The 21,920-nt window shown below is 47.9% G+C and overlaps 1 protein-coding gene across 1 annotated transcript; it reads left to right on the forward strand.

Annotated features, from left to right (window-relative positions):
- Positions 1-194: 194 nt before the first annotated feature.
- Positions 195-20,772, forward strand: TNFAIP2 (TNF alpha induced protein 2). The gene is made up of 12 exons (XM_050897376.1): positions 195-213; positions 7,202-7,553; positions 9,518-10,145; positions 11,806-11,920; positions 13,180-13,305; positions 14,152-14,252; positions 14,342-14,440; positions 14,632-14,755; positions 15,735-15,857; positions 16,758-16,913; positions 18,660-18,781; positions 19,199-20,772. Exons 2-12 carry the CDS (start codon positions 7,214-7,216, stop codon positions 19,338-19,340), a joined length of 2,076 nt encoding a protein of 691 aa, XP_050753333.1. The 5' UTR covers positions 195-213; positions 7,202-7,213; the 3' UTR covers positions 19,341-20,772.
- The last annotated feature ends 1,148 nt before the right edge of the window (positions 20,773-21,920 follow it).

Raw genomic sequence — 21,920 nt, forward strand, 5'->3', positions numbered from 1 at the left:
TCGGAGGGGATTTCTCTCTTCCCTTTGGCTTGAGCCCACTTTCGGAGGGGAGGCGCAGCCGGAGTTTCCCAGCCACCGGCCTCCCTGCGCAGCCGGGTCTCCGCCTCCGCGCCCTCCCCTTATAGCCGGGCTGCCCCGGGGCTCCGCAGCCGGTGCCGTCCGCCGCCCGCCGCCGCCGCGCAGCCAGCCCGCCCGCCCGGGAGCCGAAGCAGAGTAAGTCCTTCGTGCCGCCTGTCCGTGCTGCGAACCTCGGGGCTTTCCCCTTTCCCGTAGGTCCGGTGTTTCTCCCGCTTCTCCCGCGCCTCTGCCTCCCTCCCGGCTCACTTGTTGCAAAGCTAGCGAGCGCGAAGGCTCTCTGTTGCGTCTGAGAGAGGGGAAAAGTAAGTGGAAGGTGCTAAAGGGTGGATTCCTGGACAGAGAGACAGATTCCAGCCCCCTCTTGTAGTTACCAGAATAGAGAATGAATAGGACTGTTGCGAGAAGGGCAGCAGCTCCAGACACATCCCAGGGCTGGGAACCGCAAGAATATGTGTCTGGCAATTGCATTGCGACAGCTGGGTCTGATTTCTGTTGCTCATGCCCCAGATTTCAGGGCATGAACACAGGCTGCGAGCAGTGACTCCTGTTACCACCACCACCCCCCAAAATCCAGATGTAGGTCTTGGGCACCAAAGCATCCTAAATCCAGATCAGGCACCAGGATCCAGACTCAGCGTGGCACTTCCCACCCCCTCCTCTTTGTCTCTGTTCAGAAGGAAGTGGTTTTCTCCCAAACCACAGGAAAATAGTTGGATTATGATTCACTCAGCCTAGCTGCACTGGAAAAACATCATTTCAGTGCCTGGGTCCTGTATGGTCCCAGGCAGCACCTGTGCCCTGCACCCTGCCAGGATCACTGCACTGAGCTGGCACATTTCTGCATTGCCATGCTCGCCATTTTGTGACTATTTTTTTTCCTAGTCAGGGAAGTCTCACTGCGCCTAGGACCTGCCTTTTCCCAGAGCACTGAAGAGCCTGTCGAAATTCCCTCCTATCCTTGGGCAGCCGCCCCACATCCACCACGTCAGCTCCCCAGGCACAAATTGAGGGGTTCAACCTCAGGGTTAGGATCCTCGGCGTGTTTAAAGTAGGATTTCTTCTTGGAGCTGCTGCAAAGTAAGAAAGATACTTTCTGTGACTGGAGCATATGACTGATGTAGAAGCCATGGTCCCTCGCCATCACACCCAAGTTCAGAGCAGAAAACCTGAAGAAACAGTCATTCTCCAAATCATTCAACTGCCTGCCCCCGCTGAGGGACTTTGAGGCTTGCCAGTTCCGATAGAGCCGATCGAATGGGAGCAGAGAGCTTTGGAAAACTCAAGTTTGGGTTTGCTTCAGTCACCCTCTCTGTAAAAAGAGGCCCAGAAAGCCAAAGAGTCTGAAAGTGCTGGCAGAGGCGAGTGCTCCGGAAGCTCTAGGTCTGGCTCCCGGGGAATTTGTGCATCTTCTCAGTCACTGTTAGCTCTAGCAGTGAACTTTGCAAACTCCAGGCTTGAATGCAGGATTTGGCTTTGGGAATAGTAATATGAAAACAAAGTCCTAGACAGCAGCAGCTGGTTTCTCTTTCAGCGGCAGCAGTTTAAAATGGTACTGCCCAGATTTGAAGCGAGAATAAAAAGGAGCGTATTACACTGCATTTTCTCTGCTTTTTCCCAGTAACAATATCTATGTGTAATCTTCTCTCCTCTTCCACTGTTTGAAAAATTCTCGCTAACAACAAGAAACGCTGGCTTACAGGACCGTTTTCAGTTGTGCTTCAGTAATTTAGGGAAACAAAATTCTCATTTAAAAATGACCAAGGCACTGTGTAGCTCTATCTACGCTGTTCCCCAGACAGGTGATAACATGGTTTAATGCTGGTTTAAAGCAACTCACGCCAAGTGAGATGCCCTGGGATCCTCTGCCTGGTCTGCCACTGCCATTCCTCTAGGTCCCTTGGGTTCCCCATCACCCCCAGCCACATGAGGGTGCCCAGCACTGCTAAGACACATGGATTGGGTCCCCTCGGGGGCTCTGCTCCTGCCTTGACTTCTTTACTGGAGACATAGGTTTTGTTTCCCCTCAGCTTTTGACCCCATTAGGAGCAGAGCTTGGCCACCATCAGGATGGTGCTGGACCACATGGGGTGGTAGGTGTCCTGCAGGGGTCCGCAGACAGGAGCATGGATTTGAGCAGCACAGTAAAATTTCAGGGTTGGGCTGTTGGTAGCCCAGCTCATCTATGGACTGTGATTTCCCAGGCAGAGCCAAGGGGAGCCCCCAGCTTCACGGTGTCTCCATTCAGTACCCAATTCAGCTAACAAAAATTGGTAGGAAAAAAACCACCTCCTACGAGGGCTTCCCAACTTGCAAAGATTGGGGCTGGCATCTCCGTAGACTCTTTGCTTTGATTTATTAGCAGCTTATTTAGGTGTCACCGCATGGTTCGAGGTACACTAAACTCAGACTGGCTGCACTGCTTTACTGCTTCAAAACATGGTTTGACTCGGTGCAATTTTCTTGTGTGAGCAGGGGTGACCCTGCTCGGGGGGGGTGGGGGGAGCGGGTGGGGGGAGAAAAGGCTCATGCAAATGCAGAGAACAAACTTTGCTAAATAACTCTGGATTTCTGAGAGGCTGTGGGAGAGTGGGGGATTTCCACTAAAACGAGACATAAATCCTTGTGACCTAGGATGTCAGCAGGCTGGAGAGGACTGAAAATCCAAACAAATGCTTGTTAATACTGGCAGCAGCTCAGGAAAAAGAAGTCAAGAGAGAGATGAGCAAAAAATTTCAGAATAGGGGTAATTAGTAAATCTCTTCCCCTGAGTGCTCTCTGGCACACCATGAGCCGCTGCTCGCGAACGAGCTCATTCCTAAGCATGTAGCGTGAAAGCTGTTTCCTTTGAGGAGGAAAAGGAGAAAATGGGAAGCGACAGTGCCCAGAGTCCGGGTTGTGTCCTTCTGTGTTGTGGCTCTGCTCCAGGTGTTTCCCTCGCCCTTGCTGCCCACCCTGGAAAAGCTCCAGCCCGGGGGTACACGCCGTGATCAGCACCATGTGGAGAGCTCGCTGGGTCCCTCTCCGGCCATGTCGGCAGTCAACAGCACCGCTGTCCTAATGGTACAGGGCCTCTGTATAGGGTAGCAGAGCATGCTATGCGAGCTGTGCTGCTCTTCTGGTTGGAAACCGTAAGCTGAATATACTATGTCAAAAATAATTGGAGCTAAAGAGTCCCCTGGCACAAACTATAGTGCCACATAATAATAATGATGATGATGATGATAACAGTAAATTAACAGTAAATTAGTAATAATAGTGAGTTGGGATCTATGTCAAGCCTTGACCTTAAATCATTAAATTTCCCAAGACTTGAATTTGAGCTCTGTGCCTGGGAATGATTCAGCATTTCCCAAAGTGTTAACTGCTAAAATAATAAGGAGCCTGCTGGAGTTTTAACAAGCTTTGTTTTGTGAGCAGAACACAGGCGTACAGGAGCAGCCTGTGGCCATCCGAGCCAGAGCCGAGCTCCTGGCATGTCCTGTCTGCTGCAGCGGGCAGGAGCGGGTGCTGGGGGGCGGCACAAGGAGCAGTGCTGGCACAGCATCTCCTGCCTGTGGCCTCCAGCTGTAACCAGTGCTGCCTCCTTTTAGCTGAGTGTTTCTTGTAGAAAGTGGGTTTTTTTCTATAAGAAAGCTTCTTATAGGAAGTTTCTTATAGGCATTTCTTACAGTAAGTGCTTGGCCATTTAGTGATAAAGAGAAGAGATGGAGGGGGAGTTTTTCGTGCCGCTTGCCATAAGCGACTGAGGCTGGATTTTAAGGCAGAGCTGGGAGCTGAGGTTTACTGGTATTTCCTGCTGCAGATACAAACATATGGAAACCAGCAGTGGCAAACTGATAAACGCTGGGTGAGTGTTCAGGCTGGCCAAATGTGAGTAGGCATGGTAGCTATTGCATTGACAGCCTTACTCAGATGCTTAACTCCTTTGGTGTTTATTAGTTCAAGATGAAAAAGCACACCCTGACATGCCAATACTGCCAACAGTTCTCACGCTGCTGATGTGCAGCCCCTGGGCGAAAAAGCTGGAGCTGATTTTGTCTTTCTTCTAATTCAGCTGTGGGACTTTTTTAGGCAGGTCAGGGCATAGGGACGTGCTGCAGACGATGGCTCTGTGCGCTCTGCAGAGGGACCGCAGGAGCTCGCCCAGGCTGCAGCCCCCGGCAGCACATGCCCAGCTACCTGCTTTGCTCCCGGGCATCGCCAGCCCCCGTGCCTGGCCCTTTCAGAGCGTTACCAGGACGAAGGTCTGCCGGACATTAAAAACTAAGCTTTTAACCAGTTTCGTCGTTCCCTTATGGACTCTTATGTGTAGTGTCATTTCGATGGTTTTCAAAGATGCATGACATTCATCTTAGTATTGAAGAAAAAGCAAAACCATTTTGAAATCCACCCTTCTGATCATCATTCATCAAAACAAAAGGCTCTGAAAGTCACCTTTGGCTATAGGAAAGGGAGAGGTACGTACTTTGTTTAGAAACAAAAAAAAAGGAACAAGAAATGCTTTGTTGGAATAACAGGAGAGAGAAAGGACTCGGCTGAGTCTGTGCTTGAACAAACAGGAAGGAAGGGATTTGGCAGGATTACTCTAAACACAGCATCATATTGGGAAATGCAGGCTAGGAAAATAGACCTACAAAAATTAGGAAAGTCCCAAACACTTATCGAGAATTATTGTGTAATGGAAATGTAACAGAAAGGAGCTCTTTTCTACCGTTTTTAGGATTCTAGTAGGTCATCCTGACTAAAGTAGCCAGAGTGAACCATGGGGGGGGTTCCTCCCTCCCTCCCCAGTAAGTGTGCTAGGGGAGGAAGTAGGTGCATAGCTTCAGCCATGACTCACTGCCGCTGGGCAGCTCTGGTGCTCGGGACCCCTTTGCTCGCCCATGCAACCGGCCCCGCAGCCCTGGGGCAGGAGGGCTCCGCTGAGCAGCGACCCGACGCAGTGACCTGATGCCTCTGGCAGCCAGCACGATCCCACTCAGCTGTAGCAGAACCTTAGGTTTAGCTTCGCACTTTGCCCTGGGTCACAGACCACCAGTGTCGCTGAGAGCCAGCCAGATCGTGCACACCTCCCCCCTTCCTCTCCTTCCCGAATGAGTTTTCATCTTCATTGTGTTTTAAAAGCAATAGCATTACTAATCCTGAACATGACCTAGCAGCCAAAGCACAGAGAAGGAAAGCTTCTGGCAATGCCAGGCTCTAACTGCTCTCTATACCACCAGGCTGCTACCACTAACTTGATGCTTCAAAGCTCTCCAAGCTGCCAGGAGCCAGCAGGAGGAATCACAATTAAAACAAAAAGCCACAGTCTTCCAAGCAGTTTGCCCAGAAATAAGTATCACAGTTTGTATCAGCATGATACATATCAACAGTATAAACTTAACAAGGGTATTTGAAGATCATCATATTGTGGCCTTATAACTGAAGCCAAATTCTTCCTTTATGTAAAGCCTAATTCCTCTGCCCTTACGCAGTACAAGTAAGCCAAAACTTGCCTGAGAGTTCTTCATACAGAAGTGCACTGGTCTCCCAGAAAGTTGCTTAAAAAAAAGTGTTGTTAGAACAAGGATTGGAAACTATGAGTCACTTTATTTACAATAAATGTATAATTATAATCGTTATATAAATGAACATAATTATGCAAATAAATCTATAGCAATATATTAAATGATACATGTACATAAATAATTCTAAATATAAATTCTAAAAAGATGTTGTTACAATAACAAATTTCTATCATTAATTATTTGTAGTGCAGGAGTGTTGGTGGTAGAGCAGGACTCTGGCAGGATGATGTCTGTTTAAACAAGGCTAAACCACCCTGATCTTCATGCCTTGTTCCTATTCCCCCTCAGCCAGGCAAGAACTGCTCTGAAGATGCAGCAGCCCTGGTTGCTAGCACCAGTTTCCTTTAGCAGCTCTGGGAAAAGCCCAGTCTGGTTAGTCCCTGCTATCATCAGAACCTTCCCCCCTCCACCACCCCATTTCACTTGCATTTCTTTCTGCACAAGCCACGGCCCGCACTACAGCCCTGCATTTCAGCATAAACAGGTGGGACAACAATTGCTCCTCGGTATTTGAAAACACCCAACAAGTCACACTGAAGTTGCAACAAGCTGCGCTGAAGTTGCCCTGTCTTGGGGTGCCGTAGTCACCCTGGGACCATTTTGAAAATGAGATTATGTAGACTGTGAGTGGATTTGAAGGGTCTGAATGCATCCCTGAGCTTGCGTCTGCCACCATAGGGATGCGGGCAGCACGTAGAGCATTGAAGCCATGCTTCTGACTGGGATTTTTGGGCCTGAAGTGATAAGCCTCATGATGCTCATATCAGGAGATACTTCTGTGCTTCCCACACTCCCATCCTTTTGACCATGTTTTTCACATCCCCAACGTTTCTGAACTCTCAGCCACCTTCTCTGGGAGCTCTCCTCAATAAAGCTAAGAATTTTATTACTGACTTAAATGGGGACACAGTTAAACCAGCAGGACTTTTGCTCAGCAAAGACTGACGCATACCTGGCTTGGTAGGCTCATGTCATTTTCATGCTATGCTTGCAAACTCAGTGTGCAATAAGCTACATGGGTGCTTCCACAAACAGATCTGCAGCCAGATAAGCAGACATCAGCAAAAACAGACCCTGAGGAAGGTGGGAATTGATCCTGATGCCATGTAAAAGTATGGGAGTTCTGTGGTTGCTTTGAATAGGCACAGGACACTTGTCCCACCCACCCACATCATTCATGTGCAGCATCCATGCTCACGTCCATACTCCCACAGCATCCCATGGGAGAGCCGTGCTCTCCTGTATCCAGACAAGATCAAGGTCTCAAATCAGGCCATGTGAATCACCCTTAAAATTACTCATCGATTTTCTCTAAGTTATTTATTAGACAAGAGAGCTGCTTCCATCCTCTCAGTTACTCGAGGTGACGTTGCTCAGGAGCTCTCCTGCAGAGCTGTGCTCATACCAGATGTGTGTAGTGCTCCCCACACCGCCCACACAGGGACAACTCATTCCAGAATTATTTTTTTTTAATGGGAATACACCTTATCACATTGTGCCATGGTAGTTTTTATGCAAACTCTTATAATCTGACCAGTTCTTTCTGAAATTTACAGGCTAGAAGGAAAATGATGAAAATGTTACCTTTTTTCCAAAGTGGTCCTATTGGAATACGCAATGGATCAGAGGGTTGCATTGGTGCAAACAGGCAGCTTGAAAACCCTTCAACATCAGTAGCTGAGCAAGTCCCTGCGTGTCCTGAACCTTCTGGAAACGAGATCTGGTCCAGGGACCAGGAGAAGATGAGTGAAAGGCCAGAGGCAGCCTGCAGACCCTCACGTGCATCTTCCATCACGAGCACTGGGAGCTGCACCTCTGCTGGGGACAGCCCTGAAAAGGGGAAGAAAGGAATAAAGGGAATCCTTACGAGTGCACTTAAGAAAATGAAAAAGATCAAGCCACCCAGTGGTAAGTGCTCCTCCATCCTCCTTGCACCATCTCATAGGCCATAGTTACCTCTAGAGGGGCTGCATGAGGTGAAGAATTGTCCGCTTGAGAAACAAGGGCAACAACAGATTGAAGTGACTTGGCCAAGGAGCCTGGGGAAACATGGGCTGAGGGAGACATGACCTCAGGTCCTAGTCCTTTGGTACCAAGGGCACACTCCTTGAGGAACTGCCAATTAGCAGGTTTTCTGTCCAAAACGAAACTTATTTCTACCTCTAATGGGGGCACAGAGATCTGTGGGTGGGTGAGAAACCAAGGCATACCTCTCTGCTCTGTTCCTCCATGAAACCACCACCCTGTGAAATCTCCTCTTCCCCCAGGGACAGCAGTGAGCAGCACACATAGGTCTTTCCTGAGGCTGATATATGAACATACAGCTCCTCCAGTCACGGGCACTGTCCCTGCAGGGTGCTTAGAGAGGTAGAAAACTACCTGCTCAGAGAAACCCAGAACTGGAGACAAAAGTGCCCCTTGGCACTTCCAAGGCTCACCTGCCACCTCAGGGGACATATCTTGTTACCTGCTTCATAAACTTAGCAAGTTGTACCTTAAAATAAGTTCATTTTTTAGTCCTACCTCCTTTACTGGGGGGCTCTTACAAAGTCTCACTGTTTTGGTACAAATTATCTCATTTTCAGGCAAGCCTTTACCTGGCTAATTGGCATCTCTTTCTCCATGTGTCAAATGTTTTCCCTAACTGGTGGGTTTCCGTCTCGGCCTTCAATTTACTCAGCTAAATGAACTGAGTCTACTGAAAACAGGCCCTTCGTGCCTTTGTTCTTACTGCTGCATTGCCCCATTCCCAACGGTTTTTTTTGAAATAAAGCAACCAGAATTGCAGAATATATTCCAGATGAGATACCACCAATGCCTGGTACAATATGTTACCATTTTCCTATCTCAGCTGGACATTCCTCACTGGATACATCCTGAGGTCATATCTGACATTCGCACCATCATCTCACAGTAATGATTTACTAATTCTCCAGGCGTCTCTCTTCCTCCTCCATCTCAGGCTGATTCACATCCAGCTTGCAGCAGAAAATCCTATTTGTTGCTAAGTAAATTTTGTTCTATTGAATTTGTATCTTATACTTTGTGCTATTAAATTTCAGCCCATTTACTAGTCAAGTTGTCCCATTGTTCCTGTATGATACACCAAGCCCTGAGCTTCAATAATGTCTCTGAACTTTGTGTAATCAGCAGATGCCAATAGGGCACTCCCAGCTTTTGTGCTGCAGTCTCTGAGGAGAATATGAAGTAAGATGAGTTTCATGAATAACGTAAGCTTTCTCCGCCCAGGGATTTCCATACAAATCTTACACACCAAACAAAACTTATTTTGGGATATAACTTCTCCAGTTTAACTAGTAATTTCCAAATTGCACCCTATCAAGTAACTGGCTGTAGTTCAGATAAGATAGTTCAATTGTATTTATCTTGCCCGCTAAATATGTCCTCCAAAAAAATTTCTCAGGTCAGATTGTGCCAACCTATTTCTGGAACACCCATGTGGTATTTCCTCTAGCACATCTTATTTAGCTACATCTTTCCATCTACGTTTTTTCTAAAGCCATGCTTCTGACTTGAGGTCATATTAATGGGAAGGGGGATAATCAATCAATCAATCAATCTCCACAAATCTAAATTTTGGAAAAAATTATAGGTAGCTCATGAATAGCTGTCCATATGTAACACACTGGTGATGGGTATTCAAATTTCCATTGCCCCAGTTAGAGACAAGCTAGAAACAATCTGATCTTTAAATAAACAGAAAGATTTTCTATATGGTGAAGGAGCCTAAGATCTAGCATTACAGAAATATAAACATTTTTTTAAAAAAGTATTCCCAAGCCATCATTTTTTATAAAACAGAAATTTAAATCTTCGCTATTGGGTACAGAAAGTCTGTTCTTTTTCACCAGTCAAACAAGTCATGGATCTCCTTGAAGAGAAGAAGCTTTGTGACGCTGCTCAGCATCTGATTGTCCTGGAGAAGAGCCTGTGTAGCAAAAGTGAGGAGGGACTGAACACCAGCCAGCAAGATGTCGAGTCCGTCTACGAAGTTCTGAAGCACAAAGTCTTCAGCATCTTGAAAGACTCCATACTGCTAGCGAAAACAAACCCAGAACTGCTGCAGCAGGCAGTAGAAGCACTGAAAGAGCAGGAGAAAGAAGATCAGAACTACACGTCAGAGAATCCCCCTGACCAAAACATGCAATTTAGACCTAGAAAATGGAAAGAGCTTTGGATGGCTACAGTAAAGGAGTCGGTAGAGACTCGAATGAAAGACACGAGCCGTACTCCTAGAACTGAGAACCTCTCTACAGTTGGCCAGAACCTCCTGCACATGGGAAAGACAATGAAAGAAGATTTGACAGTAGTTGTAAAGTACATTAAACAGCTTTATCCTCCTGAGTTTAATGTGTTCAGCACATATGCAGAACTCTACCACAATTATTTTGCCTCCCAGGCGAAGAAAAATGCTGAATCTCATCTGGAAGACAAGGATATCTACCTCCTCCTCTCATGGGTGCATAACATTTATCCAAAGTAAGTGAGGCTTTTACACATGTTTATCCCTGGTGATCAACACAGGTTCACTGGCTGCAAAATCAGGCATTTGCTTGATTTATGAATCCGTATCACCGCGATGCAGTCTGGCACCTGGCTAGGTTTTGGTGTCACTGACGTCGTGCTGATGTACACTAGCTGGCCAGGACAGCCGGAAGGGACACACTCCAGGCTGCTAGTCTGTAAACCATGGGCTGACCCCACCATTCAGGCTTCTGGGCAACAGACATACACACAGATGTTTAGGGCTTCACTTGTGGGGTAAATCGGGCAAGTTCATTGCTCTGGTCTCTATTCCAGTTGCAGACCTGAACTCATTCTTGGAAAATTTGGAAATTTCAGCCCTCTGGACCAGAGGGCAGCCAATAAATAGAACAACCTGAGATGCAATTATCCTGGGCATGGAGGATGTTGCTTAGGTGTTACCCACAGTCTATGCTCTCCTCCCAGTTAGGAAACCAAAGTGTGCACCCCTGTGAGAGGACATCATCAGCCAAGGGTTGCCCTTCATCCTCACAAGCCCTGTATGTTATAGAACTGAAAACATTCCTTGTGGTGGCTTATAGTACTGGATAGAGAATTGAGGGCTCTCATTTCTTAGGTGAAAACCAGTAAATACACCAGCAGTGTTTCTTCTGCTGTTCTAAAGCCATTCAACCTTCACCTCCACTTATTCCTTCTCGTGCTTCACTGACGGAGTATAATGAGTCAGTGTTGATCCTGGAAGTTTTCCAGAGCCAGTACTGTGCTCTAGGTCAGGATATTCAGGCCTGAACCAGCGTGCGTTTGGAAACCAGTAGCTGTGAGGAGCAGGGCTCAGCCAGAGCAGCGCAGCCTGGCACTGGGGACAGTGTTGGCCAGGGCAGTGGCTGCTTTGCGAGGTGTTCCCAGAGGGCGCGTCCAGGTGTCTGCTGAGGGACCACAGCTCTCCATGGCAGGCAGCGAAGGGAGCAATGAGGAGGAGGAGGAGGGTTGCACAACAGCCTGGCCCCAGTTTCCAGTGTCATATCAGAAACAGCCCATGTGCAGGAAGCACAGTGGTGTACCCATGTGGAGCTGGGTAATGTACAAACACGGGACTCAGGGGATGTTCAGGGTTATTCTCTGCAGCTCCAGAAGGAGAAGCTGCTTCCAGATCAGCCCCCCCACAAGTGCTGGCCTGAGCCCCCCATGGCTGGCAGGTCTCTTCCCTTGAAGCTGCTCAGGAGCACCCGGCTCAGCCAGCATGTGGTGGGGATGTGACAATGGGGTATGAAACTTCTCGCTCCGTTCCCAACTAGCCACGAAACACCAGCTTTTCATCTGATCACCTCTCTATATTGATGGAGAGAGGTCATGTCCTGGGGCTAGACCCTCCTGCTTGCTTCAGGTCCCCCATCCCTACCAGAGCGCAGTGGCCAGTGCTCAGGAGTTCGGCAGAACGTGACTCCGTTCCCTGGGGTTGCTTGTGGTCCCACCCTCACAGGTCCCACCCCCGGCACAGATTCAGCTCCTCCAGGTCCTGCCTGGACTAAGGACAATGTACATTTCCATCTGTTTTTTCACCCATAGCCTCAAAAAGTGCTAGTGATTTGCATCAACAGCTGTCTTGAATTACACTGCCCTTGGAAAATGTGATTGTTTGGCTTTTTCATTCCAGAGATATGAGAAAAGATCATATTTTAGCAGAGGAGTTGGAAAAAGTTATGCTTGGAAGCCTTTTGCCATCAAGTCTGAGCAAAGAGCTTGAAAAGAAATACCTTGACAGTGAAGAGGTGAGAATCAGTTCAGTCCCTCCTCTTCCCTTTACTGTTCCCATATGACTCCTTGGAGGAGCTCTGACTTGTCCTGCACACACCCTTCTCACCTGTGAGCCACACACCCTTCCAGAGAGAAGCAAAAGCAGGAATGCTTTTGTTTCTTTTTGGGGGACAGGTTGGCTTTCTGCTGGATGGGACTTGCAGAGCAAACTTCTGCTTAGCTCTGGGAGCCATCAGAAAAGAACTGCTCTGTTCTTGGAAACCTTGTGGTAGGAAGGTGGGGGAAAATCCAACAACAAGTCTTTATGGGTAACTTTCCTGTTGTCTGTTAAATCCCCAGAGGGATTTATGCTCCCTCTCACAGATGATGGCTTCATAATTACTTCTGGTCTCTGCAGCAGTGCAAGACCTTGGGTGAGCGCAAAGCATGCAGGTCTGGTCTTGAAAAATCTCTTTCTTTGATGGAGAATCGCCTGGTCTGCATAAAACAACAGTTGGTCTGGATTTTGGATCACTCTTGCCTTAATGGAAACAAGAAGCAACTTTTATAGTACTCCCAGAGCTTAGTGCTTTTGGCATTTTGGGCTGGAATTCCCAGAAAATGAGAAGACAAGTTCCAGATTTAGCTGTAGCCTGTGATGTTTTGCATATGGGAGAGGTGGGTGTGAGGGCTGCAAAGCGCATGAAAAAGGCGCTTGGAGATCAGAAAGACATGCCAGCCACCGTACAGACCATTTCCAAGCCTTGATGCACAGTGTGCACACAAGAGGGCTTGGAGCAGAGAAAACCTGAGAATATTTTGTTTCACTCTCCAGCGTTTGTAAGACATCAGAAGTGCTCATGAAAAAGGATTGCAAAACCAGGCCCAGAGGGTAGCACTGAGTGTGACACACAGGCAACGCGTGGCTGGGGGAATTTGGGCTCTGGCACGTGTAGCTGCCTGCAACCTTCCTACCCACCGCTCCCCTCCCCTGCCCTCCGGATCATCACTGACGTGGCGGGGTGGCAGGCAGGGACATAGATCTTGGTCTTCATTCCTGCCCTGAAATATTCAACTCACTATTGCGCAGGTGGATATTGTGAGGGGGGTTGTCCTTGCTGCCGTGAAGTGGTGGGTAAGGCGTCTCATAATGAAGACCCTTTATTTCTCAGCCAGGGCTCAGGAAAAAGTCTGCTAAGCCAGATGAATAGTGAGTGGGCGAGTACAACCTGCATAAGGCAGGAGCTGCTACATCCACTTTGTGGTAAATGCTGTTGTTCTTCCTTCCCTAAAGGCTACTATCAAAAATTCACTGAGCAAATGTTTAGATAAAGAAATCCAAAGATGGAAAGAAGACAAAGAACCAGAGAAACTAAACGGGCATTTTCAGAGTGAACTACTAGCAATATTTGTTATCCAGGTAATACAGATATATATTAAAAATAAACAATTGCATCCTCCACATATTTAGGATTTGAGACCAACTATGGTCAATGCAGGAAAGCTAAAGGCCAAGTCACTTGGGTAGGGTGTTAGTAGAGGTGGGTGGTACAGGGGAGCCCAAACCCATGGTCTGGCATGGTCCTGGTCTACCATGTGCTGGAGACAAACTCCTCTGTAAGCAAAACGAGCAGGAAAGCTGCCTTCATTTCTCCCTGTGCAGTCTCTTCTGCACCCCCAGCCGACACCAAGCTTTTAGGCGCTGGGTAATGTAATAGCAGAGAGACAAGAGACAGGTTTAGCCGAGCGAGGAAGCAGCACAGTGCTGTTGCCCTGCTTGCTCCCGGGGAGACTGTCACGGGCAGAGCTGCTCCGAGTGCTCACGCCCTTTCCCCACGCTCAACGCTCTCCCTCCTCTGGCTGCAGAGGATTAGTAGAGTTTATTTTTAAAAAATAAACCTTTCATATATTGAGGTGGTTGTGCTTAAATTTTTTTTTTTTAATGCAATCATATGACATTCAGCAAAAAAAGCAAAAAACTCAAGTGTCACTTTCCGCATTTTCTCAGCTATGTTATAGACTTTCTTTAATGCTTCTTTCTTCTTCCGCTCTCTCCCCGTTTGAAAATGGAGTTCAAAATTGGCTTGAACCCACCAAATAAGTATAGCTGCTCTGCACGGTCCCTCGCTCAGTCACAGAGGGGGATGCAGGACAGCTGGGCGCAGTTACCGCAGTTAAGGATCTGTAGCCTTTTTAACCAGCAAACCTGGCCTTTTTGGAGCAGGTGGCATTTAAAATCCATCTTGTTTGTTTGTTTGTTTGTTAGAGTATCTACAGCGGCCAGAAGCGAGCCAAGGACATCAGCGTAGCAGTGGGCGAGGAGCTGTCGCATCGCCTGTCGAAGGAGCTGCCTGCCTTCCTGAAAAGGTGCGGTAAGGCAGCGTCGGGCAGCAGGGCTGGCAGAGCCACCCGGAGCACGCACTCATCTGCCTCTCCTCTTCCCATCTCCCCTCCAGCTACAAGGATGCTTTTGAAGACTTTAAGGAGAAAAGCAAGAAGCACAGATACTACAAGCCTATACTGATTGCAAATATTAACAACTGCTGGAATTTTAGGTAAGGGTTCAAAAGAAAAGGCTTTGCTCCTCCCTCTGCAGGCAACAGATAATAGTGTGATAGAGGGGAGGTACTCCAGAGTGGGCAGAGGGAAGTCCATCTGCCTGCAGAGGAAGGTTTGGATACCTCTGAATGTCTCTCTCTCTCTTTTGAGGACAGATTATTCTGACCTTGCTGATATTTCCTTGCAGAGACTACGCAGAGAAAAACATGGCAGAAAAGGACGACAATAAAGCCAGTATCCTCAGCACCCTCAGCGACATTGAAAACAGTGGCTTTGACGTGCTGCTTCAGCAGCTGTTTGCTCAGCTGAAGGTACCGTATCCACGTCCCACACCCTCCTGCCCCACGGCTCAGCCTGTGCCGGTGCTGGGCATATTCTCCTGCCGTGCTATCGGTTGCCCAAATCTCTGATTCCAATGCAGCAAAGTTCAGAAGGGCTCTGGTCCAGGTCACCTCTCAGCATCTGTCCTAACTCGCATTGCTGCCGGAAAACTCGGACTCACCTCTCCTTGAGCTGGTCCTCAAGCCTGCAGGCAAAATGGGCGCAGCTACGTAGGCGTGACTGTGCAGATGAACATAAAACATGCTGATCACATCTAAGATAACTGCTGCAGGTGGGAGAGTCTCAACCTGCAAGTGTTTACACTCCAAACTGTAGGAAGCAATCACAAATGACATGAACTGCAATTACGCAGCTTTTGGCTTCTTCATAAAGGTGGCCTGAAAGGCACTTTCGGTTTCCTTCTTTTTTCTTTCTTTTTTTCTTTCTTTTTTTTTTATCTATAACACAAGCTTTTTAAGTTAAGCAAGTGTGGTGGAGAGGAAGGCGTAGAAGTCAGGAATGTTTGGCCACAATCTCTCCTGCTTTCTCTGTAGGGCCTTTTGGAAGGCATGACAGAGCAGGGGTGCTTTTTTTATTTTCATATTTATTTACTGTGGCCAAGAAAAATTGTGATTGAAAACGTCTCATAATGATGAATTTTTTTCCCTGATGGTTCCATAATTCTCTAATCAGACAAGCTGGTGTGGACAAAACGTTAAAAATGTGGAAACAAAAAAAGCATCTCCAATATGAGCCTTTCAAGCCCTCAGTCTTCTTCATCATGAGGAACCAAGAAGGGGACACAAAGCCAATACAGCCCGCTCTTTCCCTGCCCCTGTAATTCATCATCATATGAATGCACTGCATGCAGTGCTGTCGCTATGTAGGATACTGTACATATAGAAATGCTAAATACACACGTGCATAGAATTTGTTTGGAGGCAACTAAGCATATTTTCTTTTTTTCAGCCAATTTTTAAGAAGTTTACAGAAAATAAGTGGGACTGCAGCAATGAAATTATGAACGAGATCATTAAAACCACCAGCAAACATATTTCAGACTTCCGGACCCTAAAGGACCCTTTCTACCATGTAAGTCCAAGGGAAATACTGGAGGGATTCTAGGATGCCAAGGCTGCGTTGTCAGCTCTGATCCTCTGCGGCTCAAGTTGCGTTGACCCATGTTAAGCTGGTGAGCTGGCCTGGCATCGAAGAGCCCTCTCAGGCAGGATTTCCATCAGCAAGCAGTTTACCTAGATTAGCTGTAGAAATCTTACTCTTCTCCAACAGAAGCAGACTCTTGTAGCTCTGCTGCAGTGTTTGCAGAGAAAACCACCCCTGTTGTAGAGAAAGTGCTCTAGGGATCACCCAAAATATGGCTTTATTTATGTATGGGTTTGGTTTAGCAACCTTGAAACACGGATGCAATCGCACGGTTCTGTCTCATTGCTCCTTTGATTGCCCTAAGGACCAGAGGAGATGGATGCAACTGGGACAAATGCCAGATAACTGAGCCACAACCGCATTTTCAGTGGTGCTGGAGTATATATGAAACATCACCATATAAAAAAATCTTTGATTTCCTGCCTTTGTCTTTTTAGTAGCTGAAACAAAATTATGATGTTTTGTGTATTAGAGAGAGGAACAGGACAAGCAGCGTGAATTCCTGTTTCTCTGGAGTGCTGCTACTTCTTCTCTAACACGTTAGATCTTTTCTATGCCTTCAACTCTTCCCAGAAGGAAACAATGTTTGGAAATCCCCACACTTCATTAGTTTGAGTACAAAGAAATTCTCGGCATCTAGGATGTCGCGTAACCAGTCATGGGGAGGTTGGCAACCAGCGCCATTCCTCACGTGTGATCATCAGCAGGCATTTGGTGGGGCATGTTTTACAACACCCAAAACATTTTTGTCCTCCATCCGCACACACATGGTTTGTTTTGTCCCCAAGCAAAAGATAGATGGATGATCCCCCCTCTCCTTCCCAACAGGCTATCATGGAGAAGATCCATGCCTGTTTGGTTAAAGAGTACATCGTGAGGCTGCTGAAGAGGAAAGTCGGCCTGAAAACTCCAGTGCAACAGCAAAACCTGGCCCAAAACATCTCCAAGAACGCTGCCGACCTGGAAGCCTTCTGCACCAGCAATGTACGTGAGTGCTCGCTGTGTCCACAACAGCACAGGGCACGGGCACAGTCTAAAACAGGAAAATAAATTTTCTGGGGCCTCTCGTTAACCTTTCCAATTCAGCTTAATTTCCTGGAAGGCAGGACCTTAGGCAGAAAGGTCTCCAAGTGCCTGCGGGCAGGAAGGCTCCCCTGCCACCAGCCTGCCCTCCTCCGGATGGAGAGCCATAATTTCATCCTCCTTTGTCCCATAGGCAGTGGTTTTCTTTTGAAGAGTTCTATTAATAGGGTCAGAAGATTTAGCTATACACTGCACTGCTCTGATTTCAGTACAACTTGTGTGGAGTCTGGGTTTTGACTCTTCTTCCTCACCTTTGATTTCCCTCACTCTGCTGCTTTTAGGTCAGGCAGGGGCTGGAATGGGCAGCGCTGGGTCTCTGGTACACAAGGGTTTCTTCCACCAGAGACCCTTTCTTTTTCTTCATGGCTGAAACACCCCTCTCTGTCCTCTGAGATCACCTCCCTCCTTTCACGCCTCTAAATTTGCCTGCAAAAAAGCTAAGCCAAGCCCTGTCCTCCACCACCCCATGTACATTTGACTGGAGAAGGAACAAGCCTGATGTCGTGGTTTAACCCCAGTCAGCAACTCAGCACCACGCAGCCGCTTCCCCCTTCCCCCTCCCAGTGGGGTGAGGAGGAGGAAAGGAAAAAAAGTAAAACTCGTGGGCTGAGATAAGAACAGTTTAATAACTAGAATAAAATATAATACTAACAGTAGTAATAATGAAATATAATAATAATAGTAATGAAAAGGAATATAACAAAAAAAGGAGGGGGGGAAGGAAAAAAAAACCAGTGATGCACAATGCCATTGCTCATCATCTGCTGACCGATGCCTGAGCAGCGATCCGCCCCTCCCAGCCACCCCACCCCCCCCTGTTTATACACTGGGCATGACGTTCCATGGTATGGAATATCCCTTTGGCTAGTTCAGGTCAGCTGCCCCGGCTGTGCTCCCTCCCAGCTTCTTGCACACCTGCTTGCTGGCAGAGCATGGGAAACTGAAAAGTCCTTGGCTTAGGATAAGCGCTACTTAGCAACAACTAGAACATCAGAGTGTTATCAACTTTATTCTCACACTAAATCCAAAACACAGCACTGTACCAGCTACTAGGAAGAAAATTAACTCTATCCCAGCTGAAACCAGGACACCTGAGCATCACTCGACGTGGGCGGGAGGTCAGGCAGCTGGTGCCTTGGGATATCCAACAGCCAGAAAACAGGTCCAGTTGGGGCTTTTACCTGAGTGGGCAGGGAGAGGATTTTGGCAATGCCTGGAGATGCTAAAGGCAGGGTTGTGTGTGGAGCTGGGAGAGAGCAGCATGTGGCAGTGTGTCCCCTTGCCCACCAGTCCTTGTACACACACCGGGCAGCGTAGAAACCCAAGGAATGGAAAATATGATGCGAGGGAAGAGCGGAGAGAGTCTGTCGAGGTGGATGCGGAAAGCTCAGTCTTATGGCAAGCCCTACACCACTTGTGTAAGATTAAAAACCACCACAAAGCTAATCCAATTTCTCCAAGGCTGGCCCAGGCTAGAAACATCATTGAAAACAATGAGGCACCTAAAATCGCTGCTGTGTCCTTCCCTATCACCAGGAAACAGCCTCAGGAGCTGGCTCGGTGGCACCGCTGGTGAAACACAGCTCCTGGGCTGGGCGGAGGTTTGCACCTCCATGATGCCCTGCTGACCTCTTTCTCTTCTGGCAGGGGTCTCAAGCCACATGGCTGAATTCGGCGCTCCCCAAACTGGCTGAAATAATCCGACTTCAGGATTTAGGTGCTATTAAAATTGAAGTTGCAACACTCGCCACGACATACCCAGATATCCGGTAAGAGATGCTGAAACAGATTTGCAAATACCCATATGGAATTTTAATTGAGCCGCAAACAGTCAAATATGAGTATAGGTGAGGTTCATATAGCCTGGAGTCTATAAAAACAGATGGGGGCTGCCTGCCAGGCTGTGGCAATCCCAGTGCCACTGGACAACAAAATAAACTATTAAAAAAGGTCTATTTATATGTTTCAAATTCTGGTTTGATTTTCTCCTTTGCCTTGGAGATTCCCTACCCTACCCCAGGCCTCCTGGGACAGTGCTGGGTCCCGTGTGGGACTGCCAGATGCTGAGCTGGCGTCCACTGGGGACCTCAGCGCCGCCGCGGGGTGGGGGTCACATCCTGGGGCAAGGGACCCGGCACGCGGAGATCTGCGGGAGGAGATAACACCTGCCCATTTCTCTTCCACAGCAAAAGGCATCTGGAAGCATTCCTGTACATCAAAGCCAATTTGTCACGCAGCGAACTCAAAAGCATCCTGGGCTACTTGGCAGACAGCACAGCATCCACGCCGCCCAGGGCCCCGCTCTTCTCCAACATAAACGTGTCCTAGGCCAAGCACCCCTTGGCACCTGCCTTGTGCCGGACTGTGGGCTAAGCCAGGGATGGAGACCACCCCCTGGAGCGATGCACAGCGCACACTGCCGCCTTTTCCTACGGAAAGTACTTTGTCCTAATCTGGTGCTCAGCATCTCTATGGGAATCACTGTCCTCCACGCACAGCTGGGAAAAGGGGGCACCCATGGGGGGAGCAGTGCTTGCAAGGACCAGGGCTCCTCCTCGCAGCAGTCAGAGACTCCCTCCAAGGTCTCCTAGGTGCCACGACGTTCTCTGCCCGGACACTGCCCTGGTGCTCTGACCTCCGTCTACCTCACAGGGTGCCGCGAAGGCCACGTCACTGACTCCCCAGCTAGCCCAGACTGAGCAGGCACCTCCTGTGTAGCTTTTTGTCTTCTAAGGAAACGAAGGGAAACAAAAACTGAAGCCAAAATTTAGAGATGTTGGAAAAGTCCCACGTGAGCATGCTTGCACCCCATCTGCCTTCCTCTGAGCCGGGCAGGGGCAGCTACATTAGGCTGATGGGAGAGGCACCAGGTTTTGGGTCAGGAGAAGCTGTTGCTCAGCCATGGCAGGACTCTGGCTGTCCTGCTGCGCTGCAGCACCCCCAGACCTGGGGCTTGGAGTGGCCCCGGCTGCACGCTCTGCCCCACGCAGCAGCATTGCCCAGAGGCATCGGGGTTTCCGAACCGGCCCCGGAGAGCCCTGGCTGGCCCCACAGCAGCAGTCCAGTGTGTGCTTCCTTCACCTCCGTGAGGTGGGAGCACCTGACCCCCCCCGGCAGCTGCCAGCCCCTCTGCAGTGGCCCCGTCCAGTGCGTCTGCACTGGAGTGGCACCCTGCTAACGGAGAGTTAGGAGCAAGCTGCCTATTGGAATGGATCATGTGGGCTAAGCCCCGGCATCTAGTAAAGCACTTTGGATGTTGCTTAAGCCTTCCCTATTGAGGCAACGACTTTTCCAGACCCCATTAACATCATGGGCTTTGAATGGGTGGTAGAACTGGTCTCAAATGCCAGTAAAACATGCTGAGCACCCTATATGCATCACCGTTTCCTTGCTCACTCTTTCCCCTCTTGCTGTGAGGTAGACATGATGTGAAAACACAAATGGGTCTGTTGTGAAACCATGCTTTGTTTTAGAGCCCAGGTTTTTGGGAAGTGAATCACTTGCCAAAACAACAATGTGTTTAGTTGAAGACCTTTCCCTTCTGTTTTTCTCTATTGCAACTTCTGCATCAGGCTGTAGAAAGTCAGTCCGGAAGGAAGACGCATAATGACTGTGCAAACCATGTAATGTATTTATATGCATATGCAGTATACCATTGGTGTATTTTTGCATCCAATTTTATTTTTTCTCAGTTAGAGATTTCATTTGCAATGTTTATATTTAAACAGTATTCAAATATGCTAGAAAAGTGACTCATTTATTCTGTCTCTGGCTGTTGTTTACTGTGTTGCCACATGTAGTCCTACGTACTCCTTCAAAGGGACAATTCTTCCATTCCTCCCAGCCTGCTTCGGTGAATGTCACTCACTGGTTCCAGGTAGGGAGGGTCTTGCTGGACTACAGACAAGCTGGAAAAGCAGAGGCACCCTCTGTGCTGTGTATGAGTCCCATAGCCTGGCTTTCCTTGCTCTCTGGAGCAAGGACTGTCGTGTGCACCGTGTTTATGGTATCTGGTATAACAAGGTCCAAAATGTCAGCCTCTAAGCAGTAACGCAGTCTCAATGTTGAATAATAAAAAGATATATATTTGACATACATCTTGTCCTTACTGCTCTGGCATCCCCCTTCCTCCGTCTCTGTTGTCTCCTCCTGTTCATACAAGTGTTTAGCAGATGCAGCCACCAGAATTTGGCCCCAGCTGGCCCCCTTTTACCCTCCTAGCAGCTGCTATTAAACCTGTGGCTTTGCTGTTGTCTGCGGTGAGACAGATGCAGAAGGAGTCCTTGGCCGACAGGTTATGTGACAAAATTGTACACTGGGTGAAAAACAGTGCTTTGGTTTCAGTCTGCTGCCTGGCCCTGGGTAGTGCAAACCTCCCTTTCCTTCCATAAGCACACTCACACTCCCACTGAACTTCATATATCCACATAATTTAAAAACTTATTACACAGCATTTAAACACTTATCCCAGCTACAATTTAAAGCCAAACGCCGAAATGACTTCTGACAGTGCTGAGCACTCATGACAACCGTCGCCTATTGTGCAACATTTTCTTTCCCAATTAGTGAAAGGTCACGTTACTGCTATAAATAATTGCATCTTGATTTAGAGATCTGTTAAAGGCCTACAGAAATGCATCATCCAAGTGATTATGCTGGTCTTTTAAAAAAAAAGATTCCAGCTAAGTGCTCGAAGGAAAATAGTGAATCTATTTATATATCATAATTAGGATGGGTAGGAGAAAATGGTTTTCATACACATTTCATAAGCCATGTGGAACTGCATTGTGCAATTCTCTTCATCCTGCTATAAAACCCCAGCTTTCAGCTCTAATGAGCCCAGGAAACTACTTTATTTATCTTCCTGTATGACTCGACATTTACAATGGCATTTATTTATATGTGGCA

The sequence above is a fragment of the Gymnogyps californianus genome, chromosome 5 (assembly GCF_018139145.2).
Source record: "Gymnogyps californianus isolate 813 chromosome 5, ASM1813914v2, whole genome shotgun sequence".
In the NCBI taxonomy this organism is placed as follows: domain Eukaryota; kingdom Metazoa; phylum Chordata; class Aves; order Accipitriformes; family Cathartidae; genus Gymnogyps; species Gymnogyps californianus.

Excerpts from the sequence above, each read along its gene's own strand:
- TNFAIP2 (XM_050897376.1), top strand. The coding sequence starts at position 7,214 with ATGATGAAAATGTTACCTTTTTTCCAAAGTGGTCCTATTGGAATACGC. Across the intron at positions 13,306-14,151 it reads TAGCAATATTTGTTATCCAG|AGTATCTACAGCGGCCAGAA; the intron begins GTAATACAGATA and ends TTTGTTTGTTAG. Across the intron at positions 16,914-18,659 it reads AAGCCTTCTGCACCAGCAAT|GGGTCTCAAGCCACATGGCT; the intron begins GTACGTGAGTGC and ends CTCTTCTGGCAG.